This window comes from Dasypus novemcinctus, chromosome 13 (genome assembly GCF_030445035.2).
Source record: "Dasypus novemcinctus isolate mDasNov1 chromosome 13, mDasNov1.1.hap2, whole genome shotgun sequence".
In the NCBI taxonomy this organism is placed as follows: Eukaryota; Metazoa; Chordata; class Mammalia; order Cingulata; family Dasypodidae; genus Dasypus; species Dasypus novemcinctus.
Window position 1 is genome coordinate 89960879 of NC_080685.1, and position 26135 is coordinate 89987013.

The 26135-nt window shown below is 53.9% G+C and overlaps 1 protein-coding gene and 1 long non-coding RNA gene across 7 annotated transcripts in view; one reads left to right on the forward strand and one right to left on the reverse strand.

The window, feature by feature from the left end:
• Nucleotides 1–26135, forward strand: part of LOC131273159 (uncharacterized) — a 61137-nt gene that overhangs the window by 5724 nt on the left and 29278 nt on the right. Inside the window, exon 4 of one of the 2 annotated variants that reach the window (XR_011645540.1) lies at nucleotides 60–122. The exons of the other annotated variant lie outside the window; for it this stretch is intronic. This is a non-coding gene — a long non-coding RNA (uncharacterized lncRNA). Of the gene's footprint in view, nucleotides 1–59; nucleotides 123–26135 lie in introns of those variants that run through there. 2 annotated transcript variants of the gene reach the window in all.
• LRRN2 (leucine rich repeat neuronal 2) overlaps nucleotides 1417–26135 on the reverse strand; it is a 71542-nt gene continuing 46823 nt past the window's right edge. Inside the window, exons 2-4 of one of the 5 annotated variants that reach the window (XM_058275038.2) lie at nucleotides 15116–15188; nucleotides 12060–12132; nucleotides 1417–11979 (exon numbers count right to left, since the gene is read on the reverse strand). In XM_058275038.2, coding sequence (XP_058131021.1) covers nucleotides 9603–11744 — 2142 coding nt within the window. In that variant the 5' untranslated portion in view covers nucleotides 11745–11979; nucleotides 12060–12132; nucleotides 15116–15188 and the 3' untranslated portion in view covers nucleotides 1417–9602. The other 4 variants (XM_012525382.4, XM_058275037.2, XM_058275040.1 and 1 more) reach the window with 4 other exon arrangements.

Here is a 26135-nt window from a genome sequence, read left to right on the forward strand (position 1 = left end):
TCATGATCCTTGTTGATTTTTTCTTCTTCAGTTGTTAATTTTTATTATTTTCTTTCCAGTGGCCTTGTGTGTGAGTTAAACACTTCTCCGACATGAATGTCATCAACTTCATTAAAATCTGCATTGTGGGGGGCAAGGTGTGCTATTTCACTTTGTAATTGGTGTGCACTGTATTTGCTTTCTGTGGAGAAAACTGCCCACATTCAGCAGAAACTGACAAAGACCTTTGGCACCATGGGTTGAGATCAGCTGTGGCTGGGGCTAAACAGGAAAGAACATTTGAGGGAGGTGCTGAGGTTGAGTGTGGCTGGTTTATTAGTGAATACTTTTGTATTATTTTTGTAGTACGTAGTCTTTCTTTTCCCGCACAACCCTGTGAGTACTGGAGAGTAAATACTCAGGTAACAAGGAGTCCTGTCCTTGTGGCAGTTTGATGGTATTTTGAATAGACTCTCAAGTTACAGGTTGACATTTCACCCTGCCATGGAAAGAGTCTCTACATAGCTGCAGGCTTGTCACACCGGAGCGGAGGCCTGGGATGAGGAGTTTTCAGAGTTTAGGGTGAGAACTAATGGTGGGAGATTCAGGGCAGGGGGCGTCAGGTAAGCCTAAAGAAGAACTTTTCACGAAGTAGAGTCGTTAAACTGGAACGGCCTCATGTGGTGATGAATCTTCAAAGCTGGACAAGATGATGGGGAGACTGTAAAAAGAATCTCTGCGTTGGGCTAGAGGACCCCTCCAAACCCCAGAGCCTACTGTTCTCTACCTTCTGTGCCCTAGGATAGGACTGGATTTTACTCACCCCTGAGTTCCTCGAGCAGCCAGTAAATACAGTGATAGAGCATGCTTGGTTGATGATCAATGAGTGAGGGTTCTAAGGCACAGCCACGGCTGAGAACCACTACTTTACTATGTGCCAGGAGCTTTAAACTTGCCCTCAAAGTGTGATCCCTGAACCAGCAACCTCATCTGGGAATTTGTGTTAGAAATGCAAATTTTCAGTCCCCATTCCAGACTTCCAATATTGCAAACTCTGAGGTTGAGGCCCAGCAATTTGCATCTTAGCCACCCTCCAGGGAACTCAGCTGCATGCTCAAGTTTGAGAACCACTGAGTTAGGTACTAGTAGATCCCATTAGTAGATGAGGTGGAGGAGAGCTTTAGTCATTGGCCCAAGGCAGAGAGAGTAAGGATCAGAGCAGGGATATGGCCCCAGGAGCTCTGCCTCGGTCCAGCCCCGGAGGTCCTCCTTGTTTACCTGTGGTCTTCTGTGGCCAATGCTGAGACACACCACCCTGCTTGCAGGGAGGTGACTGGCATCTCTTATTGGCCTTTCCTTCCTTGGTGCCCAAATGTAGCTCCATCTGGAGCCCATTTGCTCTTGCCCTGGGGAAGTAAAGGGCAGCACACCCCAGGATTCATTCTAAAATAGTTTTATTAGGTGCTTAAAATAGCTTCTGGCAGATGGCATGTAGAATGGGGGACTGGCGCAGAGCTGCAAATGACATTTACAAAATTGCGTGTGTTTGTGCAAGCACGTGTATGTGCGTGTGTGAACACCGGGCTCATGTGTGTACACAGGGGGAGGTGTCAGAGATGTTGAGGGAATTGGGGAAAGGGTAGAAAGGAGAAATGAAACAGGATGGGCAATTCTCACCTGCCTAAGATTAGAGTGAAGAAGGCCTGGAGACTGGCATTTGGCACTTGGGTGAATCCTGCGCCCTCTCCAGGCACATGGTGGTGAGACAGATGTTGCTGATAGCTGGAGGGAGGATTTACAGGGCTCTCAGGGACTGGGAACCCATGAGGCTGACATGGGGTATCTGCGTAGTTCTAGGAAGCTTGTGGGTTTGGATGGACTGAAAGCCTGGAGCTTTGATTCAACGTTAGGGGCAGACATAAGAGCTCTTGCTTTGCAAATGTAAACACTGGGAACACTTCATTTTCCTTATTGTAAAGAGAATGTCTATATATGGGAATCTGAATCCCATTTAGTGCAGAGGTGGTGGATGTTCATCAATCTAATCCTCCCTGACAGACCTTCAAATTGTGGTAGGCGGTTGTTTCCCTTGGCAACTCTCAATGCAGTATGAAATCTTCCACCTGGGAGTATGACCCTTGGACCCACTAATGCAGTAATGCTTGACCTTTCTGGTTATTTGGACTCATTTCAGAATCTTATTAAATCCAAGGTGCCCTCTCTCCAGAAAAATCCATATACGCATATATACAGAAAAACGCATCAGCCATTTGCAGAAGTTCATCTTCAAAGCACTGGCTCTAGCTGGAGGGCCCCTGAGGAGAAAGGGCCGTGGGTTTCTCCCTGTCTCTCTGGGGCTCTCGAGCCAGCCCTGGCCTGAGTCAGGAGACACAGTTTCCATCTCGGCCATTTGAAGGCAGGGGCTGACCCAGATGACCCAGTGAGGCTGGCTCAGCTGTGAAGGTGGGGTTTTACCAAGCAATGGCGTTTGAGCTCTGGAAGATGTACTCACCTCGCCTCACACTTCTAGCTGTGACTCCTCGGCTCAGCCAGGCCATCCCCACGAGTCCTGGCCTCAGCCTGTGGGCTCTGCTCCTGTCTGTGCTACACTCAACACCTATAATCTTAGTCAGTACAGTGGTACCATTCTCTCTTTAGCCTCTGTAGTGCCGAAGCAGTACAGACTCCTGAGAGGGCTGCGTTCTACTCGCTTCCTTGTATACTACGGAGAAGGTAGAGTGGTTAAGTGAATAGAGCACGGGAACTCAGAATCAGATAGCCCTGGGTTCAAATTCCAACTCTGCACTTATTGGTTGTAGGACTTCGGTTATTTAAATTATCCAAGCCTCAGTTTTCTTCCCTGTAAAATGGGCGTAACATATCTCCTCATTGAGTTATTACTAAGAGAAAAAAGAATGTGGATGCCAATGAGCTTCAAAATGTGCCCCAACAAACCACACATGTTTCTCATCATGTAGATGTAGCCTGATTCTTTCTTCCTTCCTCACGAGCTGACTCAAAGAGGGCTGACCCTAGCCCTCCTTGATGCCTGAGGGTGGTAGCCAGTAGAAGACATGGTAGCCAGTAGATGAGGAATTAGCACTGCTGCAATCTACCAGTGCTCTTGTGTTGCCAAGGACGCTGCGATTTTCAAATAAAGGCTCCCTCAGAACTTCCAAAGCAAGGCAACTCAAGTCCCTTTGCATGTAGTGGTGCTGAAAGTGAGGACGAGAGACTACAGTGATTGAAAATTTCTACAAACAAGGCCGAGGGGTACACTGGAGTTCCTTGGCTGGGGATTGGGGAAGAGGGACTCTGGAGGAGCACAAAGATTTGGAGGGCATGGTGGGGATGGGGGCGTGTGTTACCGATTCAGGACTGTAACAGGGCAATGCAAGGTCAACTAGAAGCGGACCTCGGCTTGGGATGGGAAAGGAGAATGGCTCGGGAGGGCATTTTGGTTTGAGAACGGCTAGAAGGAGGCCTTGGACTATGTTTTCCAATCGATGCCGAAGCAGTGACGGGGGACTCCTCCCTCTTAGATACTTGCTCAGTGTTGAGCCTCCGAAAAGCTCCTGACGTGCGCAGCTGACAACCGAGCTCAGAAGCAAAGGAAGCCCATTGGCAAAGGCTGCTCGGCACTTAATTCTGACCAACAAAGAAGAACTGATTGGTGATGAGAGTGATTGGAACCCCCAGAGAAAGCAACGGCAGTATTTTAGAGTGATAGTATCTAGGGAAGGAAAGGAAGAGGGGTCTAATTAGATACATGCCCAGACTTCTAAAAAGCATGTTTCAAAAATTCAAAGAAAAGAATCATAAGCTGTGTTTCTCAAGAGAATGTAGTTTAAGAGGCTTTAAAACTAAAATCCTGACAATAAAGTCACAAATTACCCCACTGAGTTTAAAAAAAAAAAGAGGGCAAGATCTAAAAATAAAAGTGGCTGTACAGGGGCCTCTCTAATGTGCAGATTTTTAAAAGTTCTCATATTCTTAAAATACTATTGACATATACAATATCCAAATATGAATACAGTAGAGCAGAGGGGTTAAGACGGAGCCATTGAAACCAGACAGTATTTAAATCTTGACTCTGCCATTTGCTAGCTGTGCGACCTTGGGTAAGTCACTTAACCTCACTGAGTCCTAATATCTAAATGTGTTAAATGGGGATAGTAGTCTCCACTTTATAAAGTAGCCATGAATGAAATGAAATGGTGCATGTGAAATGCCTAGCATAGCGGCTGGCACGTGGTAAATGTCCAAGCGACGTGAGCCATTATCACTGTATAAAAAGTACAAGGAAGGCTTGTGAAAGAATAACACGAATGGGTAAGAACATGCAGATGGTTAAAGCACAGGTTGGTCTGACCCTTGGGAAGCTCGTGAGGAATGCCCACGCGTGCTTTCGGTAAGACCATCCAGAGGGAAGGCAGACGGCAGGCCTGGAAACGCCGCTGCCTGCAGGGCGGCTGAGTGGCAGCACGGAGCAGCGCCTCTCGCGCATCGCTGCTCCGCATCCCAGAGCGATGCCCTTCCATCAACACACACAGGTCAGGTGGACCTGAAGGCCAGCGGTCATTCCTCCCTCCCTCCAGTGAGCACCAGTCTCTCCGCTGCAAGACAGGCCCCCTGGCAGGCCTGGCCAACGCGGCGGGACCTTGATCTTCCTGCACGGCCTGGGAGGGTCCCGGGGACAGGGAGGGGGGCCAGAAGCCTGCAGGAAACTAAACGAGGCTCCAGGCTTCAGAAGTGGGCAGAAAGGTAGATTTAGGGAAAAACAGGTGCGCTGAGTGTCCATTCCTGGTCAGGTTCTAGAAGAGATGATTCAACTGCGATGATTATGGCAGTCACCTCCTACCTAGTCTCTCCACTTTGGCCCTTGCACCTCTCCCCTTCCCCCCACCCCAAGGGTCTGCTCCTAATCTAACACCCACAGGGATCCTCTTAAGGCAAATCCTGTCCTCCAGGGGCTCCCCCTCTTACGGAAAGGCCAGAGCCCTTCCAGCAGCCAAGGAGGCCCGCGCTCAGCCCCTGCTCTTCTGAGCTCAGGCCTCACTCTTCCCGCATTGCTCACCTGCCCCGCCCCAGCCCGCCCAGCTGCCTCTTCCTTGGCCTCTGCCCTTGCTGTGCTCTGCCTGCATTCACTCTTCTCCCAGGGAAGTGCTCGGCTCACTCCTTCAAGTCTTTGCTCAGATGATGCCTCCTCCACGAGGCCTTTCCCAACCAGCCTGCTTACCACGCCCCTGCCCGCCTCCACTCGTTACCACCCACATACGATATATTTACACTACATATTTTCACTTATTTGAACTGTTTATCCACTTTCTCCCCTGACTAACATGCACAGTCCATGGGTTCGGAGATCTCCAAGGGCTCAGGGATTTTTGTCTATATCCCCGGCTTCTAGAATGATGCCTCCCACCTCATCGTGTTCTTTAAATATTTGTCGACTGGGAGCCAGGGATGGAGGGAGGAGAAAAGGAGGCAGAAGGACGGCTTGGGCACACCGCGACAGAGTTCACTGACCTAGGGTGACAACCATCTCAGTTTGCCCAGCAGCGAGCGGCTTCCTGAAACGTGGCATTTTGGGCATTAAGGGAAAGCCCCCTGGGATGAACTGGTCACCCCAGGCTCGACCAGCCAGTCTCATTTACTTGTGGGATATGGTGACTAAACGGAGAGCTCCCAGACTTGAGGACACTAGCCTGACTCCAGGACGGCCTCCCACCAATCCTGCCTTGACTGCCTTGCAGACGGGATGCAGAGATGTGGGCTGCAGGACAGAGTAGGTAGGCGTGTGTTCAGGTGGTTCGTAGCTGGCCGAGGACGTGCTCATCGGTGGCCCAGGGTCACGCGGGGGGAAGGCTGCAGCGGAGAGCCACAGGGCTGTGTCTGGCTCCGGGTCTGCTCCGCCGTCACCCGAGCAGCATGGAGGGGGATATCGAAGGCAGCTTGGAATCTGCCAGTGGCTCCCACTTGGGAGGGAAATCCAAGGGGGCTCAACAGTTGGGCTGGGTTTTAAAATCCTCTCAACAGAGAGCAGATGTAGCTCAAATGGCTGAGTGTCCACTTCCCACATATGAGGCCCTGGGTTCAATCCCCAGTACCTCCTTAAAAAAAAATCCTCTCCATAGATTGAAACAACAGGCCCAAAACAACAGCTTGAGATTTTAACAGAAATAAATATAATTTACTATTTAGAGTTTTGCTTTTTTTAAAAAAGTCATCTTATATGTACAAAAGAGACCAGGTTTAAGAGCTGTTCTGTTTCAAACCTGGCAGGTTGAGTTGCCCCTGTTCTCAGTTTACAGTGAAACCCGTGACTCCCAACGCCGCCTTAGGCTGGGCTGAGCTGAACAGGGAGTGAGGAGGGCAGGGGATGTCCCACCATACAACCGCCTGGTCAGAAGCCCCTGAGCAACGGGCCAGCTCCACACCAGGTGCGAGGCCACTCACCTCGTCCTAGCTCTTCTGGGAACCAGAACCTTGGAAGCGCCTTTTCCTCCCTCTCCCCAGAACGGGCTTTGTCCTGCTACCACGACTCTCTTTCGAGGAGAAAAGGGGCCCCTTGCTTCCTTCTGTCATGACCACACCTAGCTTTTCCGGGGGAAGCCAAGATGCTCAGGACCAAGGGGTTTCACTGAGAGACGGGTGAACTCGCCCTGACTGACGTTTCCCCCAGGAGAGGGGATTCCTGGCAGCGGGAAGTGGCAGTGCAGCCAGAAACTGGGGCGTACAGCCTGGAAGCCAGAATTCCCTCCTCCTCATTGGGCCTCTTCTCCCTCTCGCCAGGGCTTGTGGCTTTCACTCCTCTTCAGGTTCCTGTCTGGGCCTGAGGCATCCAGGGGAGACAAGGAGAGCAAGGCGACCAGTGGAGGCAAACGGTGGCGGGGGGACGGGACCTCCCTTCCCTCCCGGCCTCCAGACTCAGCACGGCACAGGTGTCCTGATAGAGGGGCGAAGGCGCCAGCCCTCTAACTTGCTGGCAGTCAGGTTTTTGGTTGCTACTGACCAAGCCAGGGGATCTTAGGAGGTTCTGGGGTGGCAGTAGAGGAGGAGGTGGGGGATCACAGGGCTCCACAGGCTCCTCCAGGGGCCCAGGGACATATTTAAGGGAACAGCACCTTGATTCCCCATGGACCATCATCCTAGAAGAAACAAGAGGCACTGCTCTCCATGACTGCAGCTTCCCAGGCCCGCCTCGTCCCCACCGAGCTCCGGATCACAGAGTATGGAGCCTCCCCTCTGGAGGGCGGGTCGGCTAACCCCACCAGCCAGCTCCAGGCCCGAGGCAGGACTGCCCAGGACGTGGGCGTGGGGATGCCAAAGTCCATCAGGAAAGTATCCCGGGAGGTGTCGGAATATCTGCCCCATATTTGCTGTTCCCATCCTGCTTCCCTAAAGCACACGCAGCACACCCACGAGAAAGAGCAGGTGTGAACGGGGCCTGCTGTCCTGACATCAGGGCAGTGGGGGTCATTCTGAGACAGAGGAGGAGGAACCACCAGAAAAGAGGGAAGGAGCAGAGGCGCCATCCTCCAGCTGCCAACCATCTTCCAAAGCCATAACCAACGGCCTAACCTATGCCTAACCTACACCAGGTCTATAAAAAGCCTGGGGCCTGGAGCAGAAGTTGGGGGGTGAGAGGCGTGGGGGAAGTGGAAACCCATAACTGCCGCAGGTCCAAGTCCAGTGGTTCTGAGTGTCACCCCCCTCTAGCAGCATCTGCAGCACCCGAATTAGGAATGCAAATTCTCAGGCCCCACTCAGATCCAAGAGATCAGAAACTCTGGGGGTGGATCAGATCAGCCCTCTTGGTGGTCCTGAAGGGGGTTAACGTTTGAGACCCCTGCCCTAGAGAAAGAAAGGGCCTCTTCCAGAAGCTTCTACACTGGCTCTTCGCTGCTGGTCTCCAGAGGACCTGCTGTCTGTGCACTTGAACTCCGCCTTGGGGGAGTGTGACCGCCTGGCCACACGGACCTGGCTCCCACCGCTGAAAACGTGCAGTCACGGTGGGTGCTTCAGGCCTGCTTCCAAAAAGTCTGTGAACACATCCTGAACAAAGGGAGGTGGATCCTCAGATTCAGGTGTTGTTTTTTTTTTTTTTTTTTTTTTCAGTTTCTGGAAACCCACAGCTTTTCCCAGCCTGTCTTAGAAAGAGAGAGCCGTTATTCAGTGGCCTCTGCCTCTGGCACGGCCTCCTCTGACCCCTAGCAGCTCCTCGCCCTGCTGGCTTTAACCGCCTGGCAACAGATGCTCCCGCTCACATTCTGTCCTAAGAAGTCAATCAGTTAAAAAAAACCACAGCTAACGAAAACCCGGCTCACTGAAAATTATACTGAAATGGAACAGAGAGATAAATGTAGCAATTTCCTTATCCCACAGCCCTCCCCTCCTCAAATCCTCTATCACCCTGTGCACCCCCTCCTGCCCCAGCCAGCCAGAGTTTTTTGCTGTCTTGATGATTTGCAATTCTCTGCATGATTCTGCCTCTTGGGTTTGTTTAATTAGAAATAGGCTGGGAAGCGCTTCCTATGCGCTGGCATGTTGCATTTGCAATTTTAATTGCTCATCAGAGAAGTAGAAGGGGTGACAATGTTTAGTGATGGAAATTTCCACTCTCTCTCCGTTTTCCTCTGCCACCCCTCTCCTTGCCTCCTGCGCTCCCTTCCTTGCTCTTGGCCAGGGCTGGCCTCTCCCAGCTCTTTTCCCAGCTCCCCAGCTCTCAGTTACAGGGGCTCTCTGGGGGCCGGGAGCAGGCCCGGAGGCTCCTGACAGGCCAGAATTAAAAGCTAAAAGGAAAACGGTTCCCTCTTTCACCATTTCCCTCTCTCTTCTCTGTCCTCTGTTCACACCCCAGCCTCTCCCTGTGCCACCTCCTGGTTCCGAAGGGATTCCAGAGAAAGAGCGCTCTCTAGCTCTAGTCGGTATTTAAAGGATTGTTTTCCTGTCATTTCTTTTTCTCCCCCTTATTATGGTTATTATTATTTATTTTTTACAAAACAAGAGAAAAGAGTGAGTTGGGTTTGAGGAGGTGACATTGCTCCACAAAGGTACAAAACTGCCTCTAGAAAGTCAACCTCAGAGTGCCGGACTGGGCCGGGCCAAGGTGCGGCATTCCTGGGCAATGGCCCCAAACGTCCTTCACATCTGGCCGGGGGTGACTTCCAGTTTGAGAGGGGTCCCCCAAGATGGGAAGGAGATGCCTCCTTCAGCCCTTGCCCGAGAGGGGAAAGAGCAAGCAACTGAGACTGTACAAAGAAAGGGACAAGGAGGGGGGCACAGCCTGTGGGCCCAGGTCCCGGGGACACGGCAGGGGACATCCAGACTGCAGCCCAGGAGCCTATGGGCTCACAGATAAATGGGGAGGGGGGCGTCCTGACCCCCGGGGAGGGTCCTCAGAAAGGCGGCAGGGGCGGGGTCCGCAGACCATAAGGGCGGCTTTTGGAGGCTGCGGGAGCACCCCCTGGGGCCACAAAGCCCTGTCTGTCTTGGCCCAGGTGCCAGCCGTCAAGCATAGAGTCCGTGCCACTTTCCTGGCAGGGCATCTGGCCAGATCGCTGCCCTTTTGCTCGAAAGTAGTCCTGGTTATTTCTCTGCTGCTGAGAACAGGCTGAGCTTCAGGAATTTTGAGACGGTGTTGGCGAGAGTTTCTCCCCTCCTGAGAGTCTCGACGCCTTCCTCCCAGGATTCCAGGGAAGCACAAGCGGTGCAGACACCACCCGGACTGAGGGGGCACCCCAGCCCCAGGCCGCCCAGGCGGCGGGAAGGAGAGGCCGCCCACCCACCCCCTGCCTGGGCTGGCCCGTGCCCAGGTGGGCTGCCAGCCCGGCTGCCAGCAGGAGGACGGCGAGGGCCAGGATGGCTACGAGCCCAGGCCGCTCCCCGAAGGCTCTGTGGCAAGGAGTGGCCTCTTTAGTCCTGGCCCAGACACAGGCCAGCTGGGTGTGGGCGTCAGCAAAGGCCACTTGCAGGCAGGCCCAGTACTCCGTGGCCTGCCGGAGGCGGCTGATGTTGTAGCTGTGGGTGCCCCGGGGCAGGCGGGCCAGAGCGGTGGCCCCCCGGCCCTGGAGGGAGGAGGCGCTGGACCAGGTGAGGTTGGTGGAGACTGTGTTGGGTGGGGGGACCCAGGCCAGCAGGATGCGATAGGGGTGGGTCTCCTGCACCCGGAGCTCCAGCCCCCATCCCTCGTCCCTGTCCCGCTGCAGGGGAGCGTGGCCGACGACGACACTGACCGTCTTTGTGTCAGCCCCCACCAGGTTCTGGGCCACACAGGTGTACAGACCCGCCTCTTCCGCCGTCACCCTCCGCAACTCCAGGGTCCCCTCAGCGTGCACCCGGTACCTCCTGCCCGCGTGGGGGGCAGTCAGTCGAAGCCCGCTTGGACTGACCCAATAAATCTCGGGTTCCGGTTCCGCCAGCGCCCGGCAGTGCAGCGCCACACTCTCGCCGCTGGCCACCTGGAGGCTGGGGGGGAAGCTGCGGGGGGAGATGAGGGGCAGGCAGTGGTCCGTCATCTCCCGGAAGGGCACCTCGCGGACCGGCCGGCGCTGGAGGTCCGGCGGCTCGGCACACAGCGTGGACTGCGGCTCGATGAAGCGGACGCGGGTGCCTGTGGCGTTGGCCCAGCGGATGACGCAGTCGCAGCGGATGGGGTTGCCATGGAGACCCACCTCCTGCAGGTTGGGCAGGGACTCCACCGTCTGCTGGTGCAAGGCACTGAGAGCGTTGTTGTTGAGCATGAGGGTCTCCATCTGGGGCAGGTGGTGGAAGGCGCGGGGGTGGATGAAGGACAGCCGGGGGTTGTTGGTGACGTCCAGCTTGGTCAGCTCGGGGAGGTTCACCAGAGCCAACTTGTCGATGGAGACCAGCTCCTCCATGTTGTTCAGCCCCAGCTCCTTGAGGTGCAGCATGTTGGCAAAGTCACCCGGCCCCACCCGCTGCAGCGGGTTCTTGTTCAGGTCTAGGAACTTGAGCCCGGGCACCTGCTGCAGTGCCCGCCTGGGCACCCGGGCCAGCAGATTGTCGTAGAAGGACAGGCTCTCCAGGCTGTGCAGGCCCTCCAGGGAGTAGTCGGAGATCTCCCGCAGGCTCATGCCCGCCAGCACCAGGCTGCGCAGGCTGGCCAGGGGCCGGAAGTTCATGTCCAGGATGGCGTCCACCTTGTTGCCGCCGATCATGAGGATCTCCAGGTTGGGCAGCATCTCGAACCAGCGGCTGTCGATGGCCCTCAGCAGGTTGGAGTTGAGGTGCAGCCGCAGGAGGTTGCTGAGGCCCGCGAAGGCCCCGGGCGCGATGCGGTAGAGCTGGTTGTGGTTGAGATAGAGCTCCTGCAGGCTGGCCAGTCCCGCGAAGCTGTGGTCCTCCAGCCGCGTCAGCTGGTTCTCCTCCAGGTGCAGGCTCAGCAGCTGGGGCAGGGCCCGCAAATCACAGTCTCGGGCGTCTGAAAAGCTGTTCTGGGACAGGTCCAGCTCGGTCAGATTGGCCAGGTAGCTGAGCTCGCTCTGGTCCACACGGACGATGCTGTTGCTTTGCAGCAGGAGGGTCTGCGTGCCTGGGGGGAGCGCCGGGGGCACCGTCGTCAGGAAGAGGTCGTTGCAGTCCACAGTGGTAGCCTCGCGGTAGGACGAGCGGGGTGTGTACCAGGGGCGGATCTGGCAGACACACTGGGTGGGGCAGGGCACGTGCCAGGGCACCACGGGCACAGCGGCGGTGGCGCCAGCCACCCAGGCTAGCAGGAGGGGGGCCACGAGGAGCCTCATGGTGGAGCTGCAGGGCAGGGGACCATCCACCTGGGGACGAGTCTGGAGTCTGCTCTTAGCGTGTTGCAGGCTGAGGGTCAGCAGCCCAGCCAGGGCCTGGGGAAGCAGCCTCCTCGGGCATCATTCTCCACTGGGAAGGGCGGGCATCACTTCTTTCCCTCCGGGGTACGGCTCCTCATCCTTGTCCATGGAGGGGTTCCCGCTCACTCATCACCATGCCCCATCAGGGGCAGCCCTGGAAGAAGAGGATGCAGTTAAGGAGGTGGCAGAGAGGCAGATCTCCTCCCTCCTCCCATGGCTCCCCGTTTGACTCACAGGTCAAAGGAGCTGGCGAGGGCTGGGCAGGGGCGGAGCCAGGGCTCAAGACTGCAGTGTCCATTTCTATGACCTGCTGGGGAAGAGGATGGCGGGAGTCTTCAGGCAGTGGGCAAGAGAGTGAGGCTTTGAAGCTTCCTGGTGAACTCAGAGGAGGCTGTGTGTGTGTGTGTGTGTGTGTTTGGGAGGGAAGGAGAAGGGATGAGCTGGGATTATCATCATCTTCAGAGCCCTTCTGAGCCCAGCGAGATGCAGAGTGGATTCCTTACACTTTCTCACCTCCCTCCTCCCTCCCCAGCTCACTGGTCAACTGAAACTAAGATGATAATAATTCCTAGATACCCACCTGGGCAGGTGCAGTGGGAGAGGGGAGTCATGGAAACAAGAGCGGTTTCTAACCTCTGGGATGGGCTCGCTGGCACCCTGGAGGGGGAAGGGCAGCAGACTGCGCCCCAGCTCCAGGCAGCCCTAGGAAGCAGATGGCCCTGCGGGGATCTGCTGAGGCTTTGCTGGGGCAGGGTGTGGCTTTGGTTTTTGCTTTCCCTTTCCCAACAGCCAGGCAGAGCTGCCCGAAGGGGCTGGAGGGGTTAAGAAGCTTGGTTCTGAGCTCCTCAGCCCTTCAGGCAGGACCTTCTGTGCCCTGGCTGGCCCCTTTTCCCAGCTCCTCTTGTTGAGAACACTTTCAGGTGGACGTTACCTTGACATGCCATCCCTTCTCAGGTCTCTTCCTCATTTTCTCCCAGAGAATTTCTTCTTGTTTTTCAAGACTCAACTTCAGGATCAGTTACCTTCTATAGAAAGCTTCTCCCAAACCTCCCCCAGCCCTGCCTGGCCTGCTTTGTGCGCTTCTGTGACCACCCTGAAGACATCACGTGGCAACTGTTTCCCCAACTAGAGACCTGTCTTGCTCCTTGTGTACCAGTACCTGGCATGGGCAGGTGCCCGGGGAGTATTATTGTATGCATTAGTTTCTAGCCCCGGCGCCCCTTCCCCCAGGAGGCTTATGCTCCCCAGAATCTAGAATCCAAGCCACCACCATTTTCCCCTTCCAGGGTGCGGGTTACCAATCCAGGTTCTCTCCCAGATCCCAGGGTTGGGCTGCATTCCCTTGGAGGCAAGTCAGCCCTGGCCTTGAACCAGAGATGGACAAAGAAGGGGGTCAGACTCTGTGTTCCCCTTCCTGGATCTGAGTGGAAGTCTGATTCCAGGTAGGTTTCCAGATGCAGGGAGTCAAGGGGAGCACACATACACTGAGAACCTACAATTTGTTAGGACCGCAGAGACTCTGAATATCTTACCTCATTTAGCCCTCACAACAGGTAGAGGAGAGGAGCATCGGCACCTCCTCTCCCCCACCCCAGTTTGCAGATGCAGAAAAGGAGGTGCAGGAGTTAAATAACTTGGTTCCCGTGGCATAGCTGGTCAGCAGCAGGAGACAGGAAGCCAAGAACTTGTGCCATATATCCTATGCTTCCCTGCTCCCTGGTTCACCCTGGTCCCCTGCATTCCTGTCCCCAGGCCATGACTCCTTACCAGGCAGTGGTGGGACGCTCTGAGCTGGTCTCCTACCTCCACCCAGGCACAGAGCCTCTCAGAGGGGCCTTGCCCGGGCCACAGGGGCTCTCATCCCTCCTCATCCCACTCCCAGGATGCTGGGGCTGGGAAGGGAGCAACTGGAGGCGTGGCACCCTTCCCTGAGCTGTTTACATTTGACTACTTCCCACCTTCCACGGCAGCTATTTCCGAAGGTGGGAAAAACAACCGTGACTTAAAATGAACAGAGGTTTTACGTGGGACGATGTGTGCACTGACACATAAAACTCAGGGCAAACAAACCCACAGGCACACATACGTGCCTGCCGGCATACATGTGCAAAGGGAGCCTGGCTGCCCAAGCCAGTGACTGGCAGTCAGGGAGGCGAAGAGGAGGGAAGGCTTGTTCTAGAATTCTGCGGTGCACTATCTGGGTGGAGAGGGTGCAGGGAACAAGCCCGGTTTCCCAGAGGGCCCAGTCACCGAACTGGGTCTAAGGCCAGCTGTCCCTACAACCAGAGGCTCCCGACCCCGCCTAGGCCTGGGACGAGAGGCCAGAACCCTCCTGCAAACGGATCAGGGCCCAGATCTTGGTTCTCCCACGTGCACCACCGCACCTTGGGAAGTGACCTAACTTCTCTGTGCATCAGGCTCCTTATATATAAAACGAGGTTGTCATTTGGAATAAATGAGCCAAGCGTGCCACACACAGATGGAGCGCCACAAACATGAGCTTCCTCGCAGCTCTGGTTGACGCTCAGGGTCGGGAGGTTCTCCAGCTGTAGGATTCTCTGGGGGAGATGGAAGCTGGAGCCCAGGGCTTGACAAGCCTCTGGTACGCTTACCCCACGTGCCCAGTGCCGCACTACGGGGGGTGGGGAGTCATGAACTGATATAGACAACGGGTCACATCTTTAAAGACTACGGTTGGCAAGACAGGATCGAAAATACAAAATGATTAGGAGGGCCCAAAACGGTTCCCAAGCAGAGGGGGGCAAGCTCCTGATGTGGCCAGCGAGAGGCGTGAGGGCTGGTGTAGGTGGAGAATGCTTTCGGCTTGGCCCCCGGTCATCTCCCAGGCCTGTGGACCCTGGCTGAGTCCCCCATTTCTCTCTGCTGTTCCAACGCCTTTGTTCTAAGTGCTGAGTCAGAACCCAATTGCTACTAGGGAATCAAGAAACCATTTAACACCTAAAAAAAAAGAAGGTGTGTGGTGTGGAGCTCAAATGGCTGAGCTCCTGCTTTCCACGTACAAGGTTCTGGGTTCAGTCTCCTGTACCTCGTAAAAAAAAAAAAAAAAGAAACCAAAAAGACTTACTTGCCGGGAGGGTGAGGCAGAGCTCCCGCCTCCTCGGCCAGGAATCCGGGGCTGGGGTTCAGCATCCTGAGAGACGCGGGGCTTGATGACTCAGGTTCACGCTGCACCCCTGATCCCAGGGCTTGGCAAAGGCCCAGACAAGTCCTCCCCCTCGCTGCTGAGCACGCAGCCCCTTCTGGGATGGAGCTCAGAGCTGCCCACTCACCTGCCATCACCATTTACGGCTGTCTTGCATGTGGCCCACTCACGCAGGCTGATTAGCAATTTCTGTCGGGGAGCTGCAGAGAAAGGTAATTGTGTTTCATCTACAATCTCCTGGGGTTTTCAGGAGTTCACACTATCACGTGTACTAGATCTTCCCCAACTAGATCACAAGTTCCTTGCGGCAGAGGCCATGCCTTACAAGTTTTCTGCATCCTTCACAGTGCCGAGTGTAGTAATGACAGAGGGTACTTGGGAGTGAACAGAAATAATAGACAGTGTAGAGCTTACGGACATTGTATTAATGCCCCCATCAAACCCTGTGTAGGGTGATGCTGGGGACTGAACCGTGTCCCTCCTAAAAAGCACGCTCACGTCCCAACCCCGGGGCCTGTGGGTGTGAACCCATCTGGAAGCAGTAAGGTGGGTCCAAATGCAGTGAGGGTGGGCCTTCATTCAATGTGGCTGAAGTCTTTATAAGCAAAGGAACTTGAACGTGGAAAGAGAAGCCACAGGGAGAAGCCAGGAGCTGGAAGTCAACAGAACTGGAGGAGAAGGAGACGACGCCATCATGGGCATTTCCCCGTGACAGAAAAGCGAAGGAACCCAAAGATCGCTGGCCAGCCAGAAGATACCGACCCTGGAGGAAGCAAGCCTTCTAGTCCCTGAAGCCGTGAACCAATAAATTCCTGTCGTTAAGCCAACCTATGGCGTGGTATTTCTTTTAGCATCTAGGTAACTAAAACAAGGGAAAAGGGATTGTTTATTCTTGTTTTGCAGGGAAAGCATCTGAGGTTCCAAGAGGTAAAGTGACATATCAGAGGTTGCATAGCTTCTAAGAGGCAAGGTCAGGATTCCAACCCAGGTCTTGCCTCCATTACCCGCCCGGCCATCCCAGCCAACACCGGCTGCCGGTGGAAGGTCGCCTGCTTTACGGGAGGAGAGCACAGGGCTGGCCCGGAAGGCTCCCCTCCGTCTGCATCCCTCCAGAGCTCAGCCTGGGACCTCCGCGCCCCACCCCCTCTCCACCACGTGCTAGGCGCCCCCTTGCCCCCACACCGATCCTTGACCCCTGGCTGGAGGGTCCCCTCCTTGAAGGATAGTGAATGTGGCTGGGCCTGAAACTGCAGGCACAAACGGAGCCAGCAGGCAGCACACAGACCTCAGCCTGCCTTCTGGTTGAGGGCTGGGGGCTGCTCTTTGTGCGGAATCCTGAAGCCACGGCCAGGGAAGCAGGATTGCCCACTCCATGAGTGAGTTTTTCCACTTGGAAGTGGTGGCTCTGCAGGTCCAATTGGACCTACCTCCTCCAGGCAGCTTCTCAGGATTCCCTACACTCCCTGATTAAACTCTGACCCCGTGGAGGAGTTGCTATCTGGAGCCACTCTGCCTTCTGCCTTCGTTCCTGCCCCAGCCCGGCCCCAGCAGAGTCCCTCGGCAGCGGGGATGGCGGTGAGCAGGTGCGGTCTCCTTCCCTCCTCCCGCCCCTGCGGCCTCCGCCCGGCCCCCCGGAGCGTGAGTGCGGAGGGAGGAGCAGCAGCGGTGATCGATTGCCTGGCCTTTGCTGCTCCAGTGCCAGGTCCGCCCGAGCTGCGGAGACAGATGGGCAGCATAATTGAGTGTTGCGTTGATAAACTCCGGCCTCCTCTCCAGCAGATAAGCGCTGGGTGGAGGGATGCAGAGGGAAGGGGAAGGCCAGCGGGGCAGCAGGGAGGACCAGCACTCTCCATCTGCACCGCCACCTCCTCCTGGGAGGTGAGCATGGCCCCTCACTCCCGCTTCTCATTTAATCACAGACAACCAGAACCTCAGAGCAGGAGGAGACCACCGAGTTGATCTAGTCTTCCGGAGCCTGAATTCCATAAATAACTTATGTAAAGGAGGAGTGGTGGGAGGAGTGGAAGGGGCCTGAGCTGTGCAATCAGGGTTTGAGCCTGGATCTGCCAAGAGCTGTATGACCTTGGGCAAAGCACTTATCCTGCTGAACCTCAAATGCCTTAGCTGGAAACAGGGATAATAATACAGTCCTCCCAGAACTGCTGTGGGGAGTAGGGGATGGAAGGTACACAAAGGGCCCCTTAGTTCCCTTCACTTCCCCCATCCCCGTTGCCTCTCACACCACCTCGCCACCTTCTTTATCTTTATTACTTTTTGTAATAAACTGTTTTTATCAATTATGGAGGAATGTATCAGGGGCCCTAATCCTAAGTGTACAGGTGGATGAGTTATGCATATGTATATTCCAGTGCAGCTGCCACCCAGATCAAGGGGTGACTATTCCTAGCACCCAAGGTTCCTATGCAACCTTTCCCAGTCAATATCCACTCCCCACACAGAGTTAACCACAATCCTCACTTTGATCACAATCAACTTCTAGGTTTAATCCTAGAATTCCCTTTCCTTTTTTTTTTTTTTTAATATTCTTTCTTTTCCCATCACATGTTGGGACCAGGATCTTTGGAGGTACTTGACCCTGGCATCCAGGAACTCCAGAATGTCAGACTTTAAAGGACTTTAAATTCACTTAGTTCATCCTCCTACTTCAAAGCGGGCTCCAGCTTCTTAGGGTCTCACCCTTTATTAGTGGTCTCCAAAAAAGGGAGATGGAATTCTTTCTTGTTCTAGCATCCCTAGATCCAAAAATTGCTCTCAGGTCATCCTTGGGGCCCCAGCTCTGGCTCGAATCCTGGCTTGTCAGTCTCTTGAGGCAAGAAGAGGCTGGGATGATCTTGTGACCCCCACGTACCATCTGCAGCACCGTAACTCTCACCCACCCTCTTCTGCTCATCCCTGCTGAGTCTTGGCCAGCTCCTGGGGCGGCACTCTCCACCGCCAGTGCCCTAGGTCTTCTCATCACTGAGGTCCAGGGTACTAGGCAAGACCACTCATTGGGGGCAGGCTGGGAAGGAGGGGCCCAGACCCAGACTGCTAACCGTCCCCTGGACATCTCCATCTGATGGTCTCAGAGATTCCTTGCGCTCTGCTTGTCCCAAGCATAACATCTTCTGCCACCACACTTACTCTTGCTTCTTTATTCCCACGCCTGTCAGCTACTACCACCATCCACCCAGTCTCCAAGCTGGTGGTCTCAGCCACCCCACCTGTGCCTCTCCCATATCACACATCACAGCACTCCTTTACTTTCTCTTTCATCTTTCATCTTGGCCATTACAATAGCCTCTTTGAGTCTCCCCTCCTTCATCCATACTGATCCTCTTTATTGCTTCTCAATCCCAGATGCTCCAAGCTCCCACTAGACTAGACCTGCTCCTTCCACACCTCAGGCTGGGTACTCCGCCTGCAACGCCCTTATCCCATCCCTCCAACTATCATCCTCTTTGGCATAAAAACCCATCCTAAAGGCCACCTCTCTGTGAGGCTTTCCCAAATTCCCTCAGAGAAGAACAAATCCACTCACCGCTATCCCTGAGACTTGTTGAACAACCTCTACTGTAACATCTTCCTCATTGTTTTTCTGTAATTTTATGCTCTGACAGCTAGACGTGAGCTCCTTGAGAAAGGGATGGTGTGTTATTGACTTTTGTATTCCCCAGAGCCTAGCACAGTGCATACCAAGTCTTTTCCTGTGGGGGTGGGGGTGGTTAAGTAGGAGGGCTGGGAGGTGTTTTACTGCAATGTTTGTTTTTCAAACCAGAGTCTCAAGCCATTAGTAGGTCAAGAAAACAATTTAAAGTGAGTCACAATCAACATTTAAAAAAGAAATGGAAAATATCAGGGTACATTACATGTAATTAGACGACGTATTATGCTGTGAAGGTTTTATTCCCCCCACCATTTTATGCATACACAAACATAGTTCTGTACAAGGACACGATGCAAAATGCATTTTCGCCATGGGTTGCAGCACAAAAGCTTAAAACCTACTCCTCTACTGAGCACCGCAAACTCCAGCTAATGCCACTGGGATATGATGTAAAGACAAGAGTTTCAGAGGAAGGATGTGGCATACCTGAGGGCCTACCCTGTGCCAGGATTTCTATTTGCTGGTCACTTTATATACCTCATTTAATCCTCCCAAGGACCCTGTGATGTAGGGCTTTCCACAATTTTACATGAGAAGACTGAAGCTCAGTGAAGTTAAGTGACCAGATCAAGATCACAGAGCTATTAAGCAGTGGAGTCAGGATTTGAACCCAGATTTGTCTTGTTCACCAGTCCTTGCTATTTCCATGATACTGGAGCCAGAATTTACCCTGACCTCCCGGAGTGGTGAAATGGGGAGGGCCAGGAGGACAGCATGGGAAGAAAATTGGAGGGCTCTCCCTGGGGAAAGGATAAGGTTTCCTTTTCCATCCTTACCTTCCTCTGCTCTCTGGAATGTAAAAACCCCTTTGCTGGGCCTGGAAGGAAAGGGACTTGTACCCAGGCAGGGATCCCTGATCCCAAGCCTCCTGACTGGCCCAGGCAGAGGGGTCAGTGCTCTCAGGCCTGGAAGGGAGCCTGCCTCGTTACTTCCTAATCAGGAGTGAAGGGCACCAGTAGGTAGCACACACAGTCATTTCTGTCTGATTGCACTGTACCAAAAAAGACTGCAGAGGAACGGAGGCAGTCTGCCAGGGGGACGATGGAGAGCAGTTCCAGGCCAAGCCCCACCATGATTCATGGCCTGAGGGTCTGCTGATCACCTGCCCATCCTCAGGGAAGGCTTCTCTGACCCTTCTGCCCCTCTCCTGGGCTTCCAAGTGTCCCCAACATTTCTCCACCATAAATCGGCTTTACTTGTCTATCTCTCCCATCAGGCTGTGAGCTCCACTGGGTTAGAAACTGTGCTCTATTCCACTTCAAGTCACCAATTCCTCCAATAATCTGGCACACAGCGGGAATTCAAAAAATATCTGTGAAAGGAAAGAAAGAGGAAAGGGAGGGAGGGAGGAAGGAAGGAAGGAAGGAAGGAAGGAAGGAAGGAAGGAAGGAAGGAAGGAAGGAAGGAAGGAAGGAAGGAAGAAAGGAAGGAAGGAAACATAAGGCAAGGCAAGGCAGGAGGAGGGGGCTGGTTGTCTCAGACCTCCCCAAGACCAGGTAGACCAGATGTCTGGGAGGTTGGCAGTATTGGCTCGGGCTCCTCTACCCTTTGCAGACTGGAAAGAGAAACCTCTCCCAGAGTCTGGCTTCCCTAAGCACACACCCAGCTCCCTCACCCCTGGCTTTGGCCATTCCATGGTCACTCTAGCCCTTCCCTGGTCACTGGCCCTCTGGGTGAGGAAGGCACTTTTCTCTCACTCTGAATTTCTGCCTTTGTATTTGACATCATCCTTCCATGGTCATCACCCTTCTGGAGCTCTCTCAGCCTCCTGCTCTGAGACCCTGAGGACCCCCTGACCTCTCTCAGAGCTTCGGCTCATGGTTTTTGAGTCAGCTCTGTGCTGGAATCCTGCTGCAGGTTGTGTGGCCTTGAGTGTCCTCAGTCAGATTCTCCATCTATAAGAAGGGGAGAGAACCTGCCTCACAGGGGCAAATCTAAAAAAAGATGATACCTGTCAAGCGCCTGGTGCTCAGTATAATTTCCTCCCCTTTTTATCTACCTCATTTTGCCTGAGACACATTCCCATTCCCTGCCTGATTTTGGTCTCAGCTTCTCGGCTACCTTTGAACCAGGTCAGTACGAGAATGACTTCATCAGGGGTCATGTGGCCTCTACACCTTTTCTAGAACCTTCCTAGGAACCCTCCCACCACAGGCCGATGGGAGTGCCCTCTCCTGATGTCAGCTGTCAGGTCTCCCAGGGGCCTCAACTAGTGGTCCTGTTTCTAGCCTCAGAGAGGCTCCAGGACCTAGTTCATTTCCAGGTCACCGAGGTCTGTCACAACTCTCACCCCAAACAACCCAGTCTTCCTGACCTAGGCGAGCGGCTCCCCTGTCTCCCCAGGTGCTTCTGGAAGGGCTGAGTGCCCCAGGACCTCCCATCACACAGAATGGAGCCCCGGGAGCTAGGCTGGAGGGCAGGGGCCGGTGAGGGAGACTCCAGGCGGCGGCAAGCACTGCTCTTTCATGCTCCCACATCTTTGCGCATGCAGGGCCCTTGCGCAGAAGTCTCTTCCCTCGCTTTGTGTATCTGGGGGATTTCTTCCCATCTCTGAAGTCTCAGTTCCCACCAACACCTCTCTGAAGTCTTCCCCAATCACTAAACTCCCCTGCCCCCCCATTAAGAGATCCCTTGCTCCTTCCTCTAGCCTCTGAGGAGCCACATCCATCACGACACTCACCTCCTCTCCCTCTTACGCTGTGCACGGCTCAACTGCAAGCCAGTGGCTTTGTGGAGGCAGGAAGGTCCCGGAACTAACAGAGAGGGAGGCACCCACAGGGAGTCTGGTGCTAACTGCAGGGTGAATGGGAAGTGAGCTGAAGAGACCAGCGTTTCCATCTTCACAGTGTCGGTGGGGTGGTGCAAAGGCAGGGACCCTCAGGGCAAGTGGGGGAGCCCGGAGAGGACCAGGGAGGGGGCTTAGGCCTGAGCGATGGAGGAGCAAGGCAGAGCGAATGGGGAGCCGACCTGTTAGACAAGGAGAAAGGCCAACCTCTTCTAACGGAAAAGGAAAATGAAATCAGAATGAAAATTGATGAGGCGGAGAGAAAAGGAGACTCGTTTCATCAGCAGGTTTGCCAGATGAAGCTCAGAGATAAATCACGCGGCGGAAGGAGCCTCGGTCTGCGCGCGGGGCTCGCTGCCTGCCCCTCTGTCAGCTGTCTCAGGCAGGCGGCGAGATAAATGGCTGCAGCTGGGGCCCCGGTGGTGGCCCCCCCCTAACTGCAGTGACAATGGCCCGTCAGTCCTCACAGTCCCTTCCAGGCCTGCTCCTGCCATTCCCTCCTCAATGCTGCTGTGGCCCTCTCTTTGCCAGGTCCCCTCCCCAGTCCACTGGCCTTGCCCTTAGTAGCCCCCCCCTTGCCTCTCCCCTCCCCAGTTCCTGGTAGGTCTAGGGAAAGTATTTCTCAGAAGTTCCAGCCTGCCTTCTCCACCCCTCATCCAGCTACTCCAAGGCCAGACAGAGGGCAGGCAGGGAAGGGCAGACGATGGGAACTGGTGGTGGTGGACAGAGGACAGGACAGGGCTGGGTTCAAGGCTTGGCTTTGGGATGCTCCTTGGATTATGTCCCCTTACTTCTCTGGGCCTTGGTTTCCTTACTCCCTGAAATGAAGGGGCTGGGTTGGCCCAGTGGTTCTGAAACAGGTCCACGGACTAGCAACATCAGCATCACCGGGAAACGTGTTAGAAATACAGATTCTCAGGCCCACCCCAGGCCCACAGGAGCAGACGCTGTGCGTTTTAATGAGCCCCCTGGGGGATTCTGATGCACACCGGGGTTTGAGCATCCTGGGCTACATCGTTGTTAAGGTCCCTCGAGCTGAGATTAGAATTCTATCAGCTTAGAACAGAGCCCCCTGGAACTGCTCAGTTAGCACTGGGTGTGTTTGGTAAGCTTCTTAGTGCTACCCTGACTGCTGAGACCAAGTACCCAGACCCCATCTACTCCCTCATCTTCTCAGTCCCTGCCAGGAGGAAACCCTTCACTCGGCTGACATGAAGGGAGTCTCACTGTGTCTGAGGTTGCGAGGGGCTTGGGATACAAAGTTACAGGGCAGAGAGTCAGGTTAAAAACAAAACAAAACAAAACAATATTCTACTGAGTATGATAAAAGTTGTCACAGAAAAGTTTACCAAGAACAACAAGGGCATAACCTAGAGGAAAGAACACGGGGAAGGCTGGGCAAAACTTCACAGAGGAAATGTGTGAAATATCATTGAATTGTACACTTAAAACCAGCCAGTTTTATGGTATGCAAATTACACTTCAATAAAGTTGTTTTTTTTTTTTTAAATCACAGGGGAGGCATTGCCTGAATTAGGAGGTCAGTAGAAGCACAGATGGTGGAAGGCAAGGGTCCTGGCGTGAGAAAGTGACGTGAATTCCAAGCAGACAGTAGCTCCTCTTAGCTCCCAAGTGTGGTGGGGTGAGGGGTGAGGAGGCGGGAGGGGCAGGCTGCGGCCAGAAGGGTCTGCATGTGACACTGCAGGCAGAGGGCAGCAGCGGCGGGGCGGGGGGGACCTAAGCCATAACCGCTAGTCCTCCCGGGGCTAGCCATCCATCACAAAAATACCTTAGGGCCGGCTGTGCCTGGCCCTTTAAATCGTTCTTCCCCATCCATGATCCTACAGGAATCTTACAATTGCCCTGCAAGATCACAGGTGCCACCACTCCCATTTTAACGGAAAGGATGCTGAGGGCCTGAGCTCCTCCATGACTTGCCCAGGATCACACAGCAAACACGTCATGGACCAAGGCTAGTCCTGATTTCCCCGGTGGGACGGCCACGGTAATAATGGTAGCTGGTAACTGAACGCTGATTATGAACCCAGCCTCGGGCTGGGTGCCTACCACGAGCCATTATACTTACGGCTCACAATATCGCGATGATACAGGAATTGCTAACCCCATTTTGCAGATGAGAGGTTAGGGCTTTTATCCAAGACCCCGCAGCTGGCAAAGCCAGGACCCAACTTGGTTCTGGCTGGTGTAGAAGCCCGTGCTTTACACCCCGGACCCCACCGCCCTCCTCCAGCCCCTGCTCTCCGGCTCTCGTCCTCAAGCCCCAGCAGGGGATAGGGAGAGTGCCAGCTGACTTCTTACTCAAGCCCTCTTGGGCCTGGGCCAATCCAAGAGAAAGGAACTGGCCCCTGGCCTGAGCTGAGCAGCCCTTCTTCCAGGGAAGGCCTTGCCAATCTGGCAGCGGCTGCCTCTCCTCCAGCCTGGCCAGCCTTCAGAGCCCCCTGCACCCACCAGAGGAGGCGTGGCGCCCAGGGCCCCAGAGCCTGGTGGATGAAACACTTCCCTTTGTGATCAATAACAGGCATAATTCAGTGACTGCAGCAAGTACAAAGGAGTGTAGGTTAAATCAATATTTAGAAGCTTCGAAATTAAACCAATTAAGAGCAAGCCTTAATGATTTTTACTGTCTGGGAATAAAAAAGACAAAAAGCCCACCTATATTTCATGATTCAGCTGTAGTAGTTTGTAATAATTTGGGAAGAGCAGAAAAAGGAAAGTGCTTCCAGCCTGCCCCGTTTTCTGCAGTGCAGGAGAGGGGACACCTGGTCCTCGGGAGGTGAAGGACAGTAGGGGGAAATGGATGGATGGAGCACAGCAGGTGACAGTCCCTGGCTTGGGAGCCCACCCTGCCACTTACTAGCCATGCAAGAAACTTAGCTCTACGAGCCTCAGTTTCCTTTGAATGAAAACATGCGCATGAAAATATGTACTATGAGCTGTTAAGTGCTACACAAATATCACCCGGCTCATTGTTAGTGGAAAGGATCTGGGAAGGCACTCAGCAGTCACCTGTCAGATGGGCAGGATGTTCCCTGCCTGCCCACAGGGCCATTGGAAAGATCCAGTCAGATCACAGCTGTGAGATCATTTTTCATCGTGAGAGATAGCATTTCATAGTATTTTTATTGTTATTAACAGAGATTTTCTTTGCTGCCCACTTGGCTCTAGTTTTCTCATCTCTGAAAATGAAAGGGTTGGACGCCATTATTGTAAAGTTATTTTTCAGCCCCATTCTCTGGGTTTATATATATATATGTATGTACGCATGTGTACTGTAGGAGCCACAACCTCCTCCTCATTCTTAAACTCCTCTTTGCAGCCCAGTCCAATTCAGATGGCTGCCAGTGAAGGGCTGTGAGGAGGGGTCAGGGAACGCTCCTCGGCTTGGCGCCCCTCTGCTGCCTGGGGTTAAGGGAGGGGAGGAGCCACAGCAGTTTTCCTCCGTCCTCCCTCGAGTGTACCAGGCATGAAGAGAACAGGAAACCACACAGGCAGCAAATAAAATCTCTATCGATCATGAGATGGCTGGCATCCCAGGTCCAGCTGGCTCCCAGAACCGTTCATCTTAAATAAATGTTCCTAATGATCCACTCGTGCTTAATACTGGAGCTCTGTCTTGTTAAAGTGCAATGGAACGGGGCAGCTGAGCGTGGAGCTCCTGCTGTCTGCCGGAGCCTCTTTCGTGGCTTCCGGGGGAGAAGGTTCTCATGCGGTCTCGCAGGATCTCAGGAGGTGCACCCTGCAGCTGTGGGGACCCCAACAGGGCGGCACCAACCTTCCCACCATGTGACAACCAGTGATGTCAGTCGAGCTGGTGAGCAGGTGCTTGCACAGCAGCCTCACCACCCAAACCGCCACCATCTCATCATTACCACACCATCCCCTGGTGTTTACCACCACATCAGTGGGGTCACCCCACCATCTCTGGCGATATCAGCGCCAGCATCAGTATCACCAGCCCACCATTGCCGTGCTCGCCTGCTGCCATCACCACACAGCACTTGGACCATCTTTCTGCAGCCTCATCATTGCTCCATCTTCCACCACACCCCTGGGCATCATAAATAGCCTGAGCACCGTAAGAAAATTTATAGGACCTCATCACTGTGACACGTGCAGAATCTGAAACAGACATGGATTCTGCAGCTGGGAAACACACATGGGCAGATGACCCCGTAGAAGGCTAACATGACAAGAGGAGGGCCACCCCAAAAGAACCATGAATGGGGCACGGGGTGGGAGGGGAGAGGGGTGCTGGAAGGGTCGGCAGGGGACAGGCCCACCAGATGTGGCCAGGAGAACTCCCACTGTGCTTGGGAAAAGTAAAAATGACAATTATTCGCCTCCCATTATCTCTTCTTTCCCCCAAAAAAACTCTGGCTGCACAATCCTATGAGGATCTTTTAAAATATACTGATGTCTGGGTCCCACTCCAGACCAACTAAATCAGTCTCAAAGGTGGGATCTAGGCATGGTATTAGGAAAAAAAAAATCTGGGATGTATCTGTATGTAAACTTTATATCAAAAGAAAAAAAACAACAACATTAAACCTAAATTGAACTCCATCGTTGTTAATGTGTCCTAAAGAAGTTAGGGAGAAGTATACTGAGGTTTGCAATTTGCTTTGAAATGCACCATAAAAAAGAAGACCTGATGGAAAACTAAAGGAACAGATA